Here is a 22117-nt window from a genome sequence, read left to right on the forward strand (position 1 = left end):
AGACGATGAAAAGAGAGATAAGCAATGCTGATACTGGATGGATGAAGTGTATGGTGACAGAGTCACTCATGTTCTCAATATACTCTATATACTACCAAAAGTAGCACACATTATATATATATATTTCATCTTTTGCAGAAGAAATATATATCTAGACACAACACAACAGTGATGGCACTGACAATGGCCAAATAACATAAAGTACCCTCATCAGTGAATAAAAAAAAAAACATTCTGTAGGATGTTGATTTCTTCACTACAAAATAATAAGGCTTTGTGGACCTAATAGGATAGTTATAGTAGGATTATTTGAAGTGGGGTTGTTTGAGGTACTTATTGATAATCAGTGATCAGTAATCATTTCCTACAGTAGATGCTGGTCAACACATCCCCAGTTCGGAGAAGCAGAGAGGAGTACCAGCACAAAATACACGCAAAGTACTGCTGTGGACAGGGTCGGCAACAAAAAACAATTTTAACCACCTAAACAAGGCCTGTCCTAAAAATGTTAATATCAGTTTCAGTCTACACTATATTCAGAATATTTTCACCCCACCCAACTGCAGCCTCTATGTGTTAGTTTGTTTGTGTTATTATGTGACTTTGCCGAATTCAGACTCTGCTTTTTAACCATTCAAGTGACACAAACAAATAGGTTTAGGGCACCAGTAGACCGGCAATTCCTGTGTTCTGAGGTAAAATTACTGATTCGTTACCAAAGTAGTTTGGTTTGGAGACAATGACACAAGGCTCACATAACTGTGGCAAAGTAGAGCGCCGAAAGTATTCTAAATATAGTGTACACATTTTCACTGGACCTTTTTTAAGTGGCTTTAACACCTTTTGTTGCTGACCCTGTCCACAGCAGTACACTGCCTAGATTATGTACTGGTAGTCCTCTCTGCTTTTCCAAACTGGGGGCCAGTATCTGTAGGTAACACATTAACCATTTATAAATACCTTATACAACACCACTTAAATTAATATCCCTTTCATGTCAAGTGACTACAATGAGGTTCTTACAGTGCATAGATTCCTGTGGCAGAAAACATGCCATAGTGTCAGTGCCATGTGTTCAACACCCAAATGAAAGATTTCCTCATGAAGAGAAAAGGGATGTGGGTTACAGTTGAGGGGGTGTTGGGTTGGAAAGTGGAGGGGTGGAGATGGGGCTTCATGCATGCTCAGGTAAAAGTCTACCTGGGGTCCTTTTGAGGATCATCAATAGGCTGAGTATGTCTGGTTCGAGGTAGGGTGAGAAAATGGCTGCAACCACATGGAGGGAGGAGAGAAGACAGAGATGGATCTGAGATGGCGCCGAGGAAGAAGCGGAGGAGGAGGAGGAGGAAAGGAGAGAGAGAGAAAGGGTTGGAGATAGACAGAATCATAGGCAGACAGATGGAGGGGTGAGGAAACTGAGGGAGAGAGAACGAGAGATTTCTCAAAGAAATGGGATGTAAAGAGACTGAGAAAGCTCATAGGAAAGGTTGATGTAACAGTTTCAAAGAGGAAAAACAGGCGAGGAAGATAAGAGAGGCTGAGAAATCGGATGGTGAGGAGATGTCTTCCTCAGCTTTACCACACAGACAGATGAAAGTCGTACACCGAACACACCAGCAGCATTCACAAAGGAGAGAACAGAACAGTACGGTCCAAACACCTAAACCTGCTTGGTGTCACTTCTGCTGGATGATTAAACAACTTAAGACCATGCATGTTACATAAGATTTCTTCTTTTCAAGAATATTTAATACGGTAGGAAAATACAGTGAAAATGACACAAGTTTTAAACAAAATACCAGCCTTACGAAGGGTTTAAATTTTTTTTTTAATATTGTTGGCGTTCTTGGACAAATCCAAATTCTCCATGACTCATTTCCTGTGTCATTTTCAACTGTTTTCAATAAATAACCGGATGCTGTTAATTAAGCAGCGGAAATACACTCAAGTGAGCACTGTCCCAGACAATTTAGATAAGTGCATTTTCTGCGTCTGACACTGATTTAGGCCAAGCCTCAGAAATATCAAATAAAGTTAATTGGACGGGAGGAAAGTAGCTGTGGCCTGGCAGTGCCAAGGCTATGATTGGACTCTTGGAGCAACATTTTCCAACCCTCACAGAAAATAAGTGCTGATGGAGGATAACTGACCACTTCCCCTTGACCACCTCTTCCATAAAGATAGTGAGATACATGCAAATACTATATACTGTGGGAAGCATTCGCAGCACTAGGTCCAAATGGTTCCTGCATAATTTCAGCCTTAATTACTCCTCTGACACAGTGTAGTCTTACCCAAATCTGGGGTTCATGTGGGATTATAACTGTGCTGCAACTTTTCTAATACATTTTGTGAAGTGACAACTTTATTTTCATCTTTAAAGGGGCAGTTTGCCTCAAAATCAAAAGTAAATATTTTTCCTCTTACCCTTAGTGCTATGTATCAATACAGATATTTTTGCTGTGAGTTTTGGAGATATCCTTCAGTAATCATATCACCTTCCCTCTGTGCGGTGATATGGTTGGCAGGTGTAGTTTGGTAGAAAGAAAATAGTTCTTACATTAAGCTCCTCAGGGTAGAGCTCAGCTGAGGAAGATGTCATTTATGTTTACATCCCATGCTATCATGAGGACGAGGTCCGCATCCATTAGTAGATGCACGTTTCCTTCTGTGTGGTGATATGGTTGCCAGACACCAGAGAGAAAATAGCTTCTACATGAAACTGATTACAACAGGGTCTGTGGATTATCTTGAGTATACAGGTCATGATTTCTGGAAAGTGGCATTGCTCTTGAGTTTTTCATCAATTGGTAAAAAGAAATGGATATTTTTGATTTTGGGGTGAACTGTCCCTTTAAAGATCACACTTTTTAGTGGCTATTCACTGTATTCATTTGTTTCCATTATGTTTTGGAGGTCTGAAGTCATACTTTTTGTATACATGAAAGAGGAAGATAGAGGAAGCGGAAAGGTGTGGGGAATCTACACCACTGTATCAGATTAAAAATATTTTGGTCAAATACTTTCAAGGAATGGAAAAAGTTGCTCTTTAAAAGTTGGAATATATAAGAAACATTAAAAGCACATACACATGATCAGTTCCCAGAGAGTTTAAGTCAGATGGTAACGTGCATTAAGTGTATGCGTGCATAAACACCTCCCTGCATGTCTACTCAACAGCCCCCACTTGTGCTTGTCAGCATCTGTTCATGCATGCCCGCATATGTACATGCATCCACTGTACACAAGTGTAAACTGGAGTGTGTGTACCTGTCAGGTGAGTAGTTATCCTCTGACACACTGTGGCGGTCCACTCTAGTGGAGGAGCCGTACTGAGAAGGCCTAAGGTCAAAGGCTGGGTCCAGACTTCTGCTGTGTGACAGAAGCGGACTGGATCACCCCTCATGTAGCTTACACACCACACACTGCCCCCTACTGGCCAGGGGGCACATCGCCCCATGTTTATGTGAGGTAATAGTGCATCCTACGCAGGGGTGATGTGGCAATTGGAAGGACAGCAAGGACTGTCTGCGACAACTTAATAGATGAATAATTCCAAATTCCCTTTTTCAAGAGTCACCTGAAGTAACATTTTGCTCAGCTAAGTCACTAAAGCATATATTACCCATCATCCAGCCAAATTTTGGGCATCCCAAAGCAGGAAAGTTAAGGCACCCTCCTTCAACATGCGCTTGTTCATAAATGATATCAACAGGGTGTTAAATGCATTCAAATATTAAGTTAAAAACAAACAATGTACACCCAAAAATCAGGGGTCAGCCCAGTAGTAGACTGAGCATTAGTTACCTGGAGGGTGGGGGAACACTGGGAGAGCGCGACCGCGGCCGGTTAATATCGGCCGACCGAGAGCAGTGGTTAGACGACATCACCTGCTCAGGGACAGACAACGTGGAGCTCTGGAAGTCTCTGCCATTTGGCCGGTAGTCTGTGAAGACAAGAAGGGATAAAGAAAGGAAGGGATGGATGGACAAGGTTAAAGGTAACATGTTGGGTTTTTTCCATGTATTAATATTCTGACAAAAAATACTGCAGTGGTGGACAAATACATTAGTTATACAAAATTTCTGTGTTAATATAAGTGATTCAGGAGCAAGATAGTTGGAGTTGGAGTCTCATTCCCAGGTCATCAAATTACAGACATTTTGGGAATGAGACTCAATAATCAAGTATCTTACCAAGCTGTGACTGGTAAAAGTCTTCTGTCACTGGCTAGATTTTCTAAAGCCTTAATACAGAGCCAATAGGAGGAGATGAAGTCTATTTTTTCTCAGAGTATTTGAATCAAGTTATACTTAAATGTTATTATGGAACTTTTGCCCAGTGACGTCAAAAATAAACTGCCTACCCCAGCTTTAGCACCTTGTAAATTCCCTGTATTTCTGAGCAAGTGAACAAGCTCAATCTGCAAAATTTGATAATGAAAAATGATGACTCCTAATGATGCAGATCCAGTTTAATCTCACCCCGTAATAACTTGGGAAAAACAGACCAACCTTTATCAAACTTATGTTAAATGCCAATCTGCACAAGCGCAGATTTTCTACTTTCATTATGCTGAGTCTCTTTATTCCAAAAATGAGGACTAGATTTCAATAAAGGTGCAATTCATCTGCTGTGTTAACATTGTGCATTAAACATGAAAATAGCCTTTAAAAAAATCAGAAACATTATAATGAATTTTCTCTGCAAGACTGATTAGTCCATTGAACTTGAAAGAGTTCATTAACCGATAATCAGACATGGCTAACAGCCATGGTTAAGGTCAATGCTTAGCACTATTAAAGTTGATTGATATTCAATAGAGTGTATAGCACATTAAAATGAGTAAAAGAAAAGCCTGAATCAAAAGTTGGAAAAGAAAGAAAGGTAGGAAAAATTGGAGGTAATGATAAAGAAATGTAGACGTTCACTTGAGGAAGTCTGACATATTAATTTGATATAATGTTCTTTTTGATGGGAGGTCACTCTGCATAATAACTGGAATAAATCTATTAATTATTTCAAACTAAATGATCCATCCTGATTACAAGTGGTTGCTAGTCGAATTCAGAGATTCTGAATAGTACATTGCCTCATATTGTATGACCATTCTTGTGCAGATTTTAATTAACAAAAACTAAAAACAAGAACAAATGAACAATATATCTGCTTCATTATGATGCATATTAATTTAACAAGGAAAACATCTGCCTTTTCTAAACAGCAGCTCCAACACAGAGCCTCCTGCAGCAGAGTAATCAACTCCCATGTGGAGCCAAATTAAATCTATTCTTCCTCTTGACATGCTGCTTCACGCATGAGTACAGCCTGCCTGTTAAGCACATATAAAGAGAAGAACCTTTACTCACAATTAGTAGGGTTTAACAAGAGGAGTGAGCGGCATCAGTGCAGAAGTAGGGAGCAGGACACAGGAGTGTCAAAGCAAGATCAAACGTAACGTGCAAATGATAAAAAATCTGACTTTTCTCTTCACAAAGATATCCACTAAGAGAAATGATACTTTGAATGACAGGATTACATAAGCATAACCTGTGCAGTAATTACTAATGAGCACTTCAGTAAAAATGCCTGCTGTACTGCATGTACCAAACAATTAGAAAGCTGGCAGTTAGTGCACCATAAATTAAAATGCACTGAAAAAATGCTTTTCTTCCCCATTTGAAAGTAATAGTGTCAGCAGTTTAATGCAAAGACTGCAGGATAAACTGAGACATGGTGGAGCCTGAGTAAAGAGGAGGGTGCGACCAGAGCTGAGCAGAAGGGTATTCCCTCCACTGTGAATGAAGTGAGGGGGGACTGGCATGGTGAGGCAGTGAGGGGCTGATGAGAATGTTAAAGAGGCTGGAGGAGGATTTCCCTCAGCTACGGTATGATCAGCAAGCCTGGGCTGAAGCTCTTGCCCTCTTTGTCTGTCTGTCTGTCAGGCGTTCTTCTCCCTCCAGTGCATGTCTTCTTTAATGTCTTTCCCCCTTTTCTTAACTGTGGCTTGTATCTACTAATAGGGATGTGGAGCATTACCACATGCAGCTACCTCTGCCCTGCAATTTACCAACAGCTTTCCTGCAAACAAAGGTGGCAGAATTTCTGTCTTCAATTGCAAGAAAAAAAGAGGGGCGATACTTATTGAAAGAAGACAGCAAAGAACATACTGTACTACTTGCCAACACCTTAAACTAAAGCAAGCCTGTCCCTTTTCTGTTGCTTTGTGTCCTATCTCAGCATCATTTTATTTGAGGTTGATATTTTATGTGGGAAAATTTCAAGTACTTGTCAGTCTTTCTCTCTGGCTGGTAACAGCTCTGCTTCTCCTTTTCTGATGTGCAGCGTGGGCGTGCTGCTGGAGCCTCAGTGAGTACAGCAGAACAGCAACTGGCAGTGCAGAGGCAGACAAAATCTCACTGCTGCCTCACTGTGCTGCTGCTGCTGGTGGGCTGCAGCATTTTACCCTGCTAATATGGTATATAATAATATTTGTAAGCTGTTCAAGCCCGGGGAGCATTTGATGGTGGCATGTAGGAGGCTAGCCAAGTTCAAGTCGGAGGAAAATAAACATAAAATGGTAATATGGCCTGATGACACATCCTGCAAACATTACAAACTATTTGTTACTGTATCTCCAGACGACTCTTTAACATTTGTTTTATTTTGTTTTTTTAGATTTGATTCACTTGTATTATGAATGAATTCATTCATGCGCTTTACCAAACCATCAGTATTTGACTTTCTGGTGTGTTTATAATCCGCTACAGTAAATCCTACTGATTCTACTTTTAAAACAACACAGTAACTGTTAATTATCATATTGAAAGTATAAAAACAAGATCTAAGGGTTCATTCAAGGCCTCAGTTCAGTTTAGTCTTTACTGTCCTGCATGAAGTAAGAGCACCGTGGGCAGGTTATCCATATAAAATAAATAAATTAATAAATAAAATCCTCTTTTGTTTGCCTAGGACTATTTTCTCTTCTCGACTTGGTACTGAAAGAGGTATCAAGTATGATTTTTAAATACTAGTATCGTATGTAGTATTGTAGTATGTTAACATGCCCTTAATATATTACCTGTTATTACCCCGACACCATCTTCACAATCGTAGTCTGAGATCTCACTGTCACTTATCCTCTGGGATCCTTTGAGATGAAAAGATGGAGAGAAACAGAGGCGAGAGAACAGGGTGCAGAATCAAATGAGGAGAGAAAGAGAGAGATGGGGGGAAAAAGAAGTTATTTTGGTTCACATGTTCATTTATTCACTTGTTTTTTATGCCTCTCTGGTCTGAATGTCATCTTTATTGGTTGAACTGAGGGTTCTAATTAATCCAAACGGATGTACACCAAATGAATGCACTGTCAGTCTCTGACTCATGTCGCGCCGCACCCCACAAATACAACAAACAGTCCTGCAAGAGAGTGTTTTGGATAATATATGTGAAAATATGCGTCAGCTGTAACAAATAATGCTGCATTTTACTGCTCGACTTCAACAAAAACAGCAGATCTCTCTTCATCTGAACTGTGGCACTTTTAAATGACATGTTCAATCATTCAATTTACATGTGAGGCAGGGGGTGGGAGAAGTGATACGGTTTTACAGCTCTTTCTTCATCTTCACCAGTAGCCTTATCACCCCTCCCTGTCCCCTCACTTTAAAGTATGACCCCCTCCCCACAGCCTTCACCATTCAGTCAACTTAAATCAACTGGACACGTGTGCTTTATCAGAAATGACAAGTGCTGCACTCTGGCAGCGCCGCTCCCAACCTCTCATCTCAGTTGGCTGGAGACTTTTTACAGCTGTCAGCTCTTTCACCTCACACTAACACAAACGCCCAGAAAATCATCCTGGTGGGGGAAGCGAGCAAGCCTTAAGTGTCTAGTAGGAGCAGTACAGTGAAGCGGTCCTGCGTAACACGGGCTACAGTACAGTCGGCTAAAGCATGTTAACCAGTATCTCACAGAACAGTAGTGACAGAATGTAACAGTGGTAAGAGAACAGCCATAAATGAGCTATTTTGGGGCTTTGAAATTCAACAGAAAATAATGTATTATACATAAAGACAATCAAAAGGTTCTTTTTTCCTTTCTCTAAGTAAATATACTACCACTGTTTTGAAAGATTAAGAATAGTAAGCAAAAGTATTACACCAGCAATATCTACCGTATCCCATGACAATTTCAAAAACATATTCACATTCAAGACACACAAATACAAGCAAAGCAGAATGGGCTGCAAAGTTTGCCAAAGGTAATTTGTGCATTTTTAAAAAGGGAAATATTGTTAACGGGCAAAATAATAAACAATACACTGTACATCACAGAGGAAAAGCAAGTGATCAAATTTAATGTATATTGTGTCTGCCAGGACTGGCAGATGGCCTGGGTTTTTATAATATCACTTTAGGATGAGGATCGAGTGCAGTTTTGCAGGACATGGTTGTGGGTTGCAGGATGGGATTGTGAGATAGTTCACAAGTGAATACACAGAGAGGGAGAGACCACTGTGTCCTAAATCTCTGTTTCCCTGCAGTGTGCACATGTCTGATGCCCTAAGTGGATTTCAAACAAGCGGTGGAAAAATTACACCAGCTATCAACGTTGAAACCCATGTAAGGTAGCAGAAACATGCACCCTTCATGGAAAAGGGGGTGGAGATTCAGGGCACAGGATGCATCTTTGAAGAGGACATTCAGGAGAACACTCAGATGCTCCACGGAGCAGCACTGCCTGCGAATGCAGGGGGCCTTTACCTGAGTTGTATGAATATGAGCCTTTGTCTGTGAAAGCAGAAGTAGTAAGGTTGATGTGACATGGATGGCAAAGACAAAATATGCTTAAACTACAATGGCTATTAAAGAGTAACTGTGGTGTTTTTCAACCTGGACCCCATTTTCCCATGTTTTTTGTGTCAAAGTGACTATTGGGAACAACAGCATTTAAAATTGGCCCTGAACTGAGGGAGAACAAAAACTGAGCTACAATGTAAAACTATGCTAAATGCAAAATCTTGGCTCATCTTTCTACCGTTCCAACAATCACCAAATCTGGTTTGCTTGAAATAAACCCTTTATTCACAGAGTTAGATGCAAAAATATCAGGAGAGGAGCAAGAGGGAGGAAGGACATCTGAAAAGCAGCGGGGTGAAACAGTGTGTAAAGCCAGAATATTTTCATATCTACCTCAGTGAATACAGGGTTTATTCCAACCAAATAACCAGAGTTGGTGACTTTCATATTTCTGCAGAGGGAGTCTGGTTAGTTTGGCGAGAGCAATAAAATGTTGTTGTTGAGCAAAACATATCTTACTCTTAGCTTAGTTTGGCTTCTGCTGGCTGCAGCGTTCTCCCTCAATACTTAACCAAGTTCAAAAACCATTGTTCCTGTTAGTGGCTTGGATGCAAAAATTTGGGAAAATAGCTTCAAAATTACCAAAGTCATCCTTTAACAGTCTTAACAAACTAAAGCAGGAACAGAAAACAAGTGAGTATAATGACTTGAAAATTATACTGTAAAGTATACTGTATATAGACCCTTATTTATAAATGAGAACATATATTGGCAAATTATAGTTATTATTATTAGATATTAGAAAATTGACCAAGCCTGGTCTATGCAACTATATTATTTATTGAACCTAGAAACATTAGTGAATAAACATTTGTTTGCACATGTTTTGTGGAGTTTATTGAAACAGATTGGAGGGTTGTTATTGACTTGTCCACAGTTGCAAAAAAACATGGTGCTCAACACCATGTAAAAGAAAATCAGCTGTTCTGGCTTTTACATGGTGTCTTGTAGTGTCTTTCTGAAGTTACTTTTTCCTTTTCCTCTCAATCTCTCTTAACTGTAAATTTCAAGACATTAATAAGAGTTTTGTGATATGTGTCAGTGAAAGAGGGGTTACGTACTCTGCAGCCGCCGTGTCGGACTCTCTCCATGGAGCTGCCTGCGCTGTGCATTCGGGGAGGCACGTGGAAGCGGGATGGAGGACACGTCATGGGTTTGTAGCTTGTACCAATGTGGCTCGTCATCCAGAAGAGCTGTCTCAAGCTCGATAAGGATCTGCAAGAGAAAAAAGGCCATGGTTACGTCTCTTTCCTCAAAAATGTCCTCACTTCAATGGTTGCTTCTATAATACTCATGGAGCTCATACAGTGAGCTTCCCTCCTGTCAACATGTGTTTATTTACTGTACCCCTTTTACACAGTAAACAAAAACATTTTATGTCCATGTTGGACAAGGACTGGACCATCATAACCTTGTAATAGCCGAGAGCTTTATTAAAGGCTTTGACCCTATTTAAGTGGATTAGCTGAGATATAGTCAGTGAGTGTCCCTGATGGGTGGGGTTTGGTTTTCTTACCTCTCCCAGGAACTCGCTCTCCTCCTCCCTCACCCTGGCTTGGTCCCACAGTGTGATCTCCAGCATGCGCTCCCGAAACTCCCGCCGGTGCACCGGCGAATACATAAAGGTCTGGTTCCATTTGGGCTCTAAGGATTTCTTTACCGTTTTTGTTCTCCTCTTGCTTTTGTCGCTGGAGGAACAATAATTCAAACTGTTTTTATTTACAACCATGATAGGGAAGAGCCACGAATACAACAGATCAATAACACAACACAGCACAGAGCACATCACTGTGGCATGCTGTTGATGAGAGTGAGATGGCAAGAAGATTGTCTCCATCAAAACGTCCACTACCTGCAATCTTCATCAGTGCAAGAAAGAAATGATTGTGAGGATGCACTGACTGAAGTAGTTACACACATATTCATATAGTATTTCCTAGTGCTAATAACTAAAAAACTTGGCACATGACTAGGAATGGGAATTTAAAAGGGGTTACAAATTGTCCCATCTATTGAAATTATATAAAGAATCCATCTATCAATACTGGCTAGTTTTGCTGACACTTGTGCATTGCAAAACAATGTCAAATCCATGCACCCATGCTGCTAGGAATTTGCAAAAAAGTCATATGAAAAGGAAGAAACAGTCCAAAGCATGACTTCAAAGGTGACTACAGTTAGTTGTAATGTCTGCAAGATACAAAACCTGTGTGGGCATATTTTTTTCCAACACATACCACAGATTCCCATCCATAATGGCATTGGTATCAATAAAATCGTATCCATTCCCATCCCTTCACATGACCTTGTGACATCACATTAATGTTCCAAAAAATACAAAAACAAATAGAGAATCCGCTTTCTAAAATTAACAACAACTCAGCTCAGCCCACTAATGTCTCATGTGTTCCTGAAGAGACATTAAATGATATTAAATGAGAGGGTGGGGGGTAAAGTAAGCGCATGGTAATGGTGGTAACTGTTTCTACTCTTACCTTCTATCAGGGAGGAAGTAGATTTTGACGTAAGGGTTCCTGGGCCGGCCGTCTTCCCTGGGTGGCAGGTCTTTGGCGCCCAGGATGGTGACGATTAGTTGATGGCCCACTTTGTCATACCACAGTTTGACCTGCGGGGGCAGAGTAGAGACAGCCTTCTGAGAGACTGGTCAGAGCCAGCAGGAGTACAAACACACAGAGGGACTAATGCAGGAGAAGACAACTACATCAAATAAGAAATAAAATTATTACATGTGTCTTCTTTTATTGAGACCCATTTCATTTCAGCTGCCACTGGTTTGGACTAGAGCATAGGGTCTTCTCCTGTATTTACCCTTTAGGGAAAAGGAGGAAGATGTCTACCTGCTAAGATGATGTCAGGTCACATGCTTTGCTTTGGCGGGCCAATTTATCAGAGCTTAAGTGCTCATTAAAATCAATGTTAATGTATGCTGTATCAATGTTAATATGGTGTGATAATGCTAAAAATGTTAAAATAACATTAAAATATGAGCGATATTTCAGTCTCTACGGTTAAAGAGACCCTCTAATGAAATGTTGTGTTTTTGTCTTTATGTGCATGGTGCCATGCTTTTTATCTAATAACTGTGTCTTTTATGTTGAGTGTTTTAAATCTATGTGTTTATGTTTGTCATTAAAAATTTCCCCTGCAGGGATGAATACAGTTTATTTAATGTAACTGTGAGTGTCATTTCAGCTGAAGTGAATTGAAGTGAAATGCTGAAGGCAACATGCTCTAAAATTAACAGTGTGCTCTGTAGAAATGATACTGTCCACCAGTGATGATGTTGTCTCTAAAAATGTTCTGTCAGATATTCAGTGGGCACTGACATGGAGAAATCAATCATGCTGTTGCGAGAGGAATCCAAGACAGTTCACACTATAAAGGGAAGTATGGACTCCAAAAGAAGACACTTAGAAGAAGAAAAAAACTCCAAGTGAGGCCTTAAAGAAAGTAGATGAAATGAGAAATAAAACTTCTAAGCTTTTGTCCATACTTCTTTAAAAAATGTGATTATGGAAAGGGTCCGCACTATTTAAAACTACCAGCTATACATGCAGCAACGCAAGAAAGAGCATTCAAGACAAGTTGGTAGGTTTCATATAGGCAAAAACAGACAGCAGGGGGCTTATGGGAAAACAAATTGTACCAAATAACTCCTAAACTACTAAATTGTAGCCCACCAAAATACTAGATACAACAGAATATGAATATATTGTACTTCCTGTGAATTGGTAAAACATCACTGAAAAGATTTACTTTGGAAATGTAGTGACTGTATGTTGCGTGATATTACACACGGTTCAATAGTAAAGTAATCAAATACATAAAGAAGTGGCATCCATCTAATAATTAATTAATTGAATCACACAAGCTTTTCCAAGAGTTCATACATGAATATACGCACAAACATAAAAACATACTTCTTTACCCCTATCCTCAACCCCTCTAAATTTGAAAACCCACAGTGCATATCCTCGCAGACATCTGCGTGCTCAATTATGCATAATGGCCACATTCTCACTTCAGAACTATAAAGTTTGTTGAGGGTAATCTTGAGCAAAACAGCATACGGTAACAGTGTCAGTGAGACAAATATCCAAAATTCCAAGCAGGAACATTAACCTTCAAGTCACAAAAGTGATCTTACTGCATGTCATAAAACAAAAACCACAAAAAGACATACTGATATTAAAGATGACAGATTAAAAGAGACCCTTGGAGCAAAGCAACGCCTTCAGAGCTTTCTTTGGTTTGAAGTTTGTTATTTGGGAGGTACAATTTGCTTATACAGTATGTTAGCTCTCATCTGAAAGGGAAGGGAAATGTAATTTGGTTTCCAACACAAGACGGTGACTTGGTGTCTTTTCACTGCAACATGAAACTGCAGACCCATCAGCCATAAGCTGCTAATAAACATCACTTCAACTTGCACACGGAGGAGTTCTCCTGTACAACTTGTGTGTGTAAGGTTAGAGTTATCTGGTTTCATGTCACACTGAAACAGAAAATAACCCAAGTCTTTTGTCCTACAAAGCTCAGGGAGACACCCTCCTGCATTGCCAATGTTCCAAAGCATAAGACACAAGGTAAGGTCAATTACTAGTGTCAAATCAGGCAATGGAAGAGTGTCTCTTAAAATGTGTTCAGATTAGTTGTGCATGCACTACCTACGGTAGGAGTAATGATGTGAATGGGTTAAAATGAGTAATAATTAAGTCTCATCATAACAGTGATACCAAGAAATCAAATTGAAGAAAATGACACAATGCACTGCACTGAGAGGGAAACTTGAAGCTGCCATTTCCCTGGAAATGCATTTTCCAAAGTATGGAAACAGAAAAAAGGCCAGTCAACAGTCAATGAGCAAAGACCAAATAGATTGTGCCCTTCAGACAGGGCCCATTACCTGGACCCTAGGGGCAAAAGGCGTTGTTCTTCTACTAAGGCTTTGGCTCTGGATAAGCAAAATTAAACAGCAAAAAAAAGGAAAAGAAAATGCAATAAAAACCAAAACCCCACAAAACAACAACAAAAACTCACAATACACTCTAAACACAACAGACGTTTGTACTTTCAGAAGCAAGATTTAGGCCAGTGAGTTCAGTCATATTTTCATCTTTCACGTATATCTGCTTCTCAGATTTTTTAATCATTTGAGCCCTGAGCTTCTCTGCTCTGTTCTGCAGCTCTCTTTCTACTTTGGACCTTTTCTCCTCTGCTTCATCTGCTTGCATCACAGTGACATTAAATCTTCGTCATCCCTAAACACACAATACAAAGACTGCTCCAAAAATATCATTCTGACAAATCTTTACTGTGTACAATTACTCATCAGGCGCCGCAGGTCTTAAAAAGTTGATTCAATGAACTGAACTGTTTCAGTGATCACTTGTTTTGAATTTCAAGGTCAGTTACTTCAAAGAAACAGAAAAATCAGAAGCAGGTAGGTGAGATTTGGGGTTTACAGAGTTCAGTCTTTATTTTTTATTGGCTGACACAGAGTCAGAGGTGTCAATGCCAGTCAAATTCCCCTACACTCAACTACAGCTATTGAAATCAGCCATTTTATACCACATCACAAAAACCTAAAAATACTTGTAAATTGTCAGATGTTAAAGGGACAGGTCACTCTAAAATCAAAAATACATAATTTTCTTCTAGCCTGTAGCACCATTAACCCATCTAGATTGTTTTTGAGTTTTGGAGATATCAGCTGTAGAGATGTCTGCCTTCCCTTGAATGTCATGGAACTAGATGACACTCAGCTTGTGGCGCTCCAGGCGCAAAAATTACATTTCAAAAGCTCAACAAAGTTTCTTTCCAGAAATCATGACCCGGTTACTCACGATAATCCACAAACCTTGTTGTGAGCTGCTTTATGTAAGAACTATTTTCTTTCTACCATCCACTAACTGTGTCACACCACAGTGCTTGTGACGGCACAGATTGTAAACATTAATGATGTCCTCCTTGGCTGAGCTGTAACCTCCTCCACGACTAGATGTACGCTTTCTATGGCTGTCGAGTGTAATTCGGTAGAAAGGAAATAGTACACAAGGTACATACATACAGTACATAGTCCCTACATGAAACTGCTCACAACAAGATCTGTGGATTATCTTGGGTGACCAGCTCATGATTTCTGGAAAGAGACACTGCTGCTGAGCTTTTCAAATTCATTGTTTCGGTGTTTTGAGCACCACAAGCCGAGTGCCGTCTAGTTCCATTATATTCAAGAAAAAGCAGACAGCTCTATGGCTGATATCTGCAAAACTCTGCAACTCACACCAAACCTATCTTGATGGATAAATAGCGCATAAATAGAGGAAAATTATGTATTTTGGGGGTCAACTGTCTTTTTAAGATCATGAAGATTAGCGGCCTGCCTTCAAATCCAGTGTCATTTAAAAACAAGTATTTCTCATAAGTATCGATGTTGTGAGAAAAACCTGTCCTGGAGGTGTTACCCCGGTGCTAAAGCTATTTGTCCTGTGGAACCTAAACCTGAGAGTTGATTTATCTCGACTTTAATGCAGCCCTTTACCCATTTACCCCAGGAGGGTTTTTATACTAGATAATGGACAACACACACAGTAACCTGATCTACAATCCTGTGCTGGGTTGGTAAAGGGCCAGCGGAACGGGCAGAGTGAGAGAAGCTGTGCCTGGTAGCCCAATGTTTTGAATCAGGATTTTATACTTGCATAGCATGAACAGTATATCCCTAAATCTAGAAATATGGATATAATAATTCAAAACCCAAGTGTTCAACATTGGCCATAGCAATCTAACAATGCAGTTCAGAAGATTTTACATGTAGGCTGTATGTCATGCTAAGGGTCACTCACTGAGAGCTGTCCTGACAGGTACTGGGGGGCGTCCCTCAGCATGCTGGGACTCATGGGGGATGTGACGGAGATGGATGGGCGATCCATCTTCTGAGACTCAAAAGAACTCGAACCTGACAGGGAACAGATGACACAGTCAGATTATTTAGTAACATCAAGAGATCAAATGAGAAAAACGGACAGTAAGAGGGAAGATAGAAAGACATAGACAAGAGGAGAGAGACAAAGAGGGCAAGAGGGCATGCCTTGAGAAAGGCAGAAATACAGGAAGACAGAAGCAACTCTCATAGATGTTTCCTTCACTTGATGTTTCTAGTGTATAATGAAATAGGTTTAGGATCTTGACAAGACTCACTTGATTCCAGTTGTGCATGTGTGCTGTCTGGTATCCTTGGAATATCTCTGCAAACAAACAAAAAAAAGGAGCACGAGTGTGTGAGACGGGAGAGAAGAAGGGGATGGAAAGGATCAATTTGAGCTAATGCTGACTGCACTGTGCTTTAATGACCGTAAGCACCGCATTAGTCTTCATTCACCCAGCAGCTCCCTCAGCACCACAAAGCAGGTCAGATATAGGAATTGACAAAGCAAAGGTGCCGTTGTTTTTCCCCATAATTAACCCTTTCGAAAACAATTGGCGGATAGAGTGCAAGTGAGGTGGCAGGCTTTCATTTTGCTGCACTGTTCAGTCCCATACAGACCCAAGCCGACAGAGCCGGAGCCAGAGGGAGCGAGGAACAGATGTTGAATAAACAAGTCGGTGCCACCCGTTCGCAAACACATTCTGTGAGATCACAAGCCATATTCCCTCTCGGATTTCCTGAGTCAAGTCTCCATGTTATAGAGAATTCAATTCAAAGCTATTTTGAGCAATGCAGGCAGTGACGTGGCATGAATGAGCCTACAGACATAAATAATATCAATAAAAGTGATGTAGTCTGAATCTGATGCATACCTCCTGCTTCAGTTGGATTTAGTGGCATCTAGCTTGCAGATTACAAACATCTCATCTCACCTTACACCTACAGTGGCCTCAGAACTTGACGGAAGAACATTTCTAGAGCTAGTGTTTGGTTTGTCCACTCTGGGCTACTAGAAATGCAGCAGAGAAAACATGGTCACTGTGGACGAAGACCCGCACCCTCTGTAGATATAAAGAGCTCATCCTAAGGTAACAAAAACACAATGATTCTTATTTTCAGGTAATTATACACTAATATAAACATACTTGTGAAAATTATATTCTATTTCTGCCATATTCTGCCAATAGATCCCCATAAATCTTACACACTGGATATTTAAAAAACATCTGATTGACTGATCACCTCTGAAGCTATTTTGTAATTACTGAAAAAACATACACTTGATAGCACAATTGTTTGTTAAATAGTTTTTTAAAAAAACATTTTTTGTTATATTTGTTGAAATTCTCTTAACATCCCAACAGCAATCAAAATAAAAAAGAAAGAAATCCTGTACCTGTGGCTGTCACAAGCCTGTTATAAGCCCAGCCAATCATTTAATTTAGCACGACTGAAATGACTGGATGTCATACCTGGCTGTCTACCTATGTACCTGTCTATCCATGCACTCACTGCACATGACCTGAGTCTTACACAAGGCTAGGCAGGTATATTGCTCAAGATATTGCAAGCTAGACACACAAGAGTGATGGAGACAAAATTTCTGAATACTAACATGTGAATGAGGTAGTTGGATACGGTTAACAGTGACAGTGATGCGCTGTGCTCATCTCCCACGGACTCATCCTCATGCAATAGTCTGGCAGTGTGAGTTCATGTGCTTTGGGGAATAAGCTTTGGAGGGAGGCCTAGACAGAGGGGATGGCAGCTCAGCCTGTTTTAACTATGCACCAAAACTACTGAATACACTACCTAAGGCTATAACAGATGCAAGCTCTGTGAACATATCTAAACGACAAGTGAAAACTTATTTATTCAACATTAGCTTTAACCAACTTCCACTCTTGTATTTTACATGTTTTTGTTTCATGACTTCCTCTGCTTTTATTCTATTTTTACATATCTTATTGCTCTTAGCATACCTGTTCTTGCCTTACGCTGTGGAATTTGCACTTGTAATGTGCTTGTTTTTATTTATTCTCTTGTCTCTTGACTTCATTGCAAAGCACTTGAAGTTAGATGAAATGTGCTATATAGATAAAGTTCAATATTTTTATTATTATGATATTATGATAACCTCCAAAGCTTACTCTTGCATTACCAACCTTAGCTTTAAAAAGAAATGCCCATTTCAACCTGTATATGTTGCCCTAGCACTTGCTACTTGGCAGAAGAATAGCATTTAATTTCATTAATGAATTCATTCTCCGCATCTGATTATTCCTCCTTCAGGGTCACGAGAAACTGGAAGGCATCCCAGTGTTCACTTGGTAAGAGGCAGGTGGACACTCTGGACAGGACCCAGTCCAGACATTATGTGTTGCTGTTTAAAAATAAAACCATAATTTACACCGTAATTTAACAAAAGCAATAAACCAGTCTGTGCCTGCTGTGTTAGTAACACAAATGTGATTCTCTAATTAAATTCTCCTTGCGCCTAACACGTTGGTTAGTGTCATATTACTCCTCAATAACATCCCACCCCGACTGTCTCGTGAAGACTGTAGTGAGTGTGTGTGAAGTGATTGTGAGTGCTCACCCTATAGGCCGTGAGACCACCAGCTCCACCTGCGGCTCAGGCTTAGATTCTAGTATAATATTGTAAACTTCTTTAAATGTGGCTCCTTGTAAAAGCTTCCCATTCCACTCCAGCACCTGGTCACCTGCAAAAACACCACAGATATATCAGTCTTTAATAATGCTGTCACAGTGATATACACATTACGATGCATGTTTAGAGCATACTGAATGAATACTACCAAAATTTGTCATTTAATAGGCAGAATAAAGTTTGTGTGTATTTGTTTGTGTTTAATACCTGGTCTGAGGTGTCCAACAGTGTCTGCTAGACTTCCTTTCCTCACTTTAGTGATAAAAGCACAAAGTCTACCAGATTCTGTCATCTTGCCTCCTACCACCTGTAGAAGCAGAGACGTGACCGGATTAGCATTGAAATATGTGTAAACTGTGTTATTATAACTTCAACCTGAACATGCCATCCTAACTCCTCATGACAAAAGATGCATCATGTGAACTGCAGTCTGCAGAAGAAGACTATTTTGTTGTGGCTTTAGCTTTTGCCTGCAAGGTCTGAATCCTCAGTAAAAGCATTACAACATGGGGGTCATTGGTAAAAGTGCATCTCTGTTTTTTAAAAAATGTCCAAGGCTTTGCTTTCTTCCCCAGAGACACACTCTGGTGCTGCTCTGTGGTTCTGTAACAGCGCAGGCCCGTGGGCTAGAGCTGTACTGTACAGTGCTGAGCTGCTGTACTCCACTCCGCTCAGCTTACATGGGCATCATACAAATAAAAATCCCTCTTAATGGCAGCTGAATGCCAACATACAAAGGAGCTTAGGGAAGTCTGCTAAATGAAATGGCTTTATGTAACAGGCAGGAGCCAGAGAAGGAGGCTCGCAGTGGAAAAGAGAGAGAGAGATGGACAGTGAGGGCGAGGCTGGCAGCCTGACTGATGGACTGACTGGCTGGATTGCCGAGTTGGTTGGCTGCTGCTGAGCGGACAGAAACGCACAGAGGCACTGAGCAGACACAAACATGCCATTTCAGGAGGCTCATTCAATCAGTAATGATTTTTCCCCATCTTGCCGCTCTCTGTTCTCTCTCTTCATGGCCCACCATGCTCCTCTGGACTTTGGCTGCTCAGCTTTTTTTTTTTACCAGTGTGCACCACCTACAGATTTATGCAACACTGAAAAGGGAAAGAAACCAAAGCATCTACCTCAACAGAAAATCTTTTATATGTTTTGGACAGTGTACTGACTGCACTGCAATAACTGTTAAAAACTTGAAATAATGTAAAGCAAGAATATGACCTATAGAAGCAGACTATACAGCACTATGGTTGTGAAAAGTATCAATACCTAAATTTTCAATATTACATTTAAAACAACACAAATTCTGTAAGTTATGGTATTGAAAGTACCCAAGCTAAGTAAAAAATGATCTAAATGCTCATTCAAGACCTTAGTTCAGTTCAATTTTTACTGTCCTGGCTGAAATGTGGTTTGCCGCAAACCCAGACAGTGTTCAGAGATTTTTTTTTTCTGTACTGTGTGCAAGTTGTTCATTTAAAAACATAAAAAAAAAATCCTATTTTAGGTGCCTAAGACTTTTTTCTTTTACCCATATTATCGTAAGAGGTATTGTTCTTTTTTATACTAACACTGTATGAAAGTTTGAAATTCTGGTATCATGACAAGTTTATACAGCAATAAAAGCATAGGAAAAGTACAGACAGCAAGAATAGACTGTAAATATGTGGGTGCTGTAGTACTAATAGTCAATACATAAACAATACAATAACTGTGTAAAACAAATAATATTTCAATTGTCAAATGCTGGCATGGACAACACTGACAGATTCTGGACTAACTTGTTTCCTCAGCGCTGCTGAATGCAGTTCATTAAAGTACTTCGATGTGAGTGAGTTCAGAAAATTATTCAGCTCAATATCAAATGCTGCTCATTAATATTCATCAGGGACATAATCAAGTCGTTAATGAATATTAATACTGAGTAGTGCTATGATGCAATCAATAATTGGAAGCCATGGAGAAAATAAGTGAGCCAACCACACGAAAAAGAGCCTGCAAAATAACAGAATTCATGACTGAAAAATTATACTGCATGTTCACGTAAATGTTCATAAACAACAGATAGTCACATATACAGTCATGTCTAGATGGGAACCCTAGATGTGCAAAATTTTCGTAAGATTTGTATGTGTTGTTTCTTCATTGTGGTCCTTGTACAAAGTAATTCTGTACGTATTTATTTATGTTTGTATATGTTATATAATATGTGACAATGCTGTGGTTAAGATCTGCTTGGGTTTAGGGACAGACACTTAGAGGAACATCATGGTTTGGGTTAAAATGACAACTCCTGCAAGATTTTCATGGGTCTGGGGTTCCCATCTAGACATGAACCACCTATACCTATCAAATTTCCACAGAATTCCTGAGTATGATGGTGAAATCATATAGTATAAGCTAAGTGTGCATTAACATGCTATATTGGAAGTAGAATAATGATTCCTCTCCTTTTGTCATACCCTCAGACAAAAAAACAGATAGGTAGAAAGAGTCACTTGAGGCTCACCTTCAGACCAAGCAGAGCTCCTGAGTCTCGAGGCACACTTCCATCTTTCATGCGCTTATTGAGCAAAATACGCCCTATTAGGCGATCCCCATCTTTGGACGGCTGCCACGTCACCGGGTGCTACAAGGTCAGAGCAACAACACACCTTTTGTTTAACAACTCATCCACTCAAATTTGATTACTTTAGACAAAAGCAGACAACTGTCATGGTGAAAAGGGGGCATGAGGAAAGTATTTATTCACTCAGGGAAGAAAGTTCACACAAACTCTATTGACTCATCAAGACTTTAATTTTTTAAAAAGCAACATGCTCAATTATTTAAATTCTAACAGAGGGAATATTAAATTCTTAAGCTAATCATGGACAAAAATATTGATGAAAAATAACAACTAACACTGTTGTGTTGGGTGTTATCTCCAGAGCTTGTGTGAACCTGCCAGTGTGAGGGTGGAGTGATCTTCATGCAGCGCCCCATGCAGAGTAAAGCAAGCAGCCCCAACACTCCTCCTCAAACCAGCAATTCAAACTTAGACTCGACCGGAGCCTCACTCCGGTGCTTCACTACTCACAAACACACAACCACCATCGAGTGGAGCAGTGAGGGGGAAGCAGACATCGAAAAGGGGGAAAAAAGGTCAAGATACAAGAACAAATGAGGTGGACCATGAGGTGCCAGTCTAAAGATCAAAAAAGATGAAATATAGAGAGCACAGAATAAAGCCATGAGACACAGAGAGGGTGGAATCACAGACGCGCAGTGGAAGGGAAAAAAGAAAAACAAATGTTTTAATTTTTTGTGCAAAAACAAATCCAGTCTTCCCTGTTTTGTGTGCTTACAATCATCTGGGTTTTGCTACAGAAGTGAGTGGAAAGTTGGGCAGGGGGGCGGGTTCTGTCTGGACTGGGTACTGTGGGGTGGGGCAGCAGAGTGAGAGGGACGGGCCTGAATAAAGGTGTTCCAACTGCACTAAACAGGACTGCTGCAGAGCAAGAACACAACATACGGAGGAGAACGAGCATGCAACTAGGAGAGACCCACATTCCTGTGTGCCATGACAAACAGAGAGGTTGTGTGTCAATGCTCTTCTTTTACAACTACTGTAAGATGTGTGGCTTCAGTTTG

General features: G+C 40.2%; 1 protein-coding gene across 32 annotated transcripts in view; it reads right to left on the bottom strand.

The window, feature by feature from the left end:
• rims2a (regulating synaptic membrane exocytosis 2a) overlaps positions 1-22117 on the bottom strand; it is a 183707-nt gene that overhangs the window by 55769 nt on the left and 105821 nt on the right. For 10 of the 32 annotated variants that reach the window (XM_084726061.1, XM_084726059.1, XM_084726048.1 and 7 more), the window contains 14 exons: positions 20994-21113; positions 18692-18791; positions 18413-18536; positions 16086-16132; positions 15731-15843; positions 13789-13836; positions 11357-11487; positions 10378-10570; positions 9923-10076; positions 8766-8792; positions 7082-7150; positions 3808-3946; positions 3271-3372; positions 1201-1266 (listed from right to left, as the gene is read on the bottom strand). In XM_084726061.1, the coding sequence (XP_084582187.1) occupies positions 1201-1266; positions 3271-3372; positions 3808-3946; positions 7082-7150; positions 8766-8792; positions 9923-10076; positions 10378-10570; positions 11357-11487; positions 13789-13836; positions 15731-15843; positions 16086-16132; positions 18413-18536; positions 18692-18791; positions 20994-21113 (1433 nt within the window). The remainder of the gene's footprint in view (positions 1-1200; positions 1267-3270; positions 3373-3807; positions 3947-7081; positions 7151-8765; positions 8793-9922; positions 10077-10377; positions 10571-11356; positions 11488-13788; positions 13837-15730; positions 15844-16085; positions 16133-18412; positions 18537-18691; positions 18792-20993; positions 21114-22117) is intronic. The other 22 variants (XM_084726060.1, XM_084726054.1, XM_084726076.1 and 19 more) reach the window with 11 other exon arrangements.

The sequence above is a fragment of the Lutjanus erythropterus genome, chromosome 9 (genome assembly GCF_056507025.1).
Source record: "Lutjanus erythropterus isolate fLutEry1 chromosome 9, fLutEry1.hap2, whole genome shotgun sequence".
Taxonomy (NCBI): Eukaryota; Metazoa; Chordata; class Actinopteri; order Lutjaniformes; family Lutjanidae; genus Lutjanus; species Lutjanus erythropterus.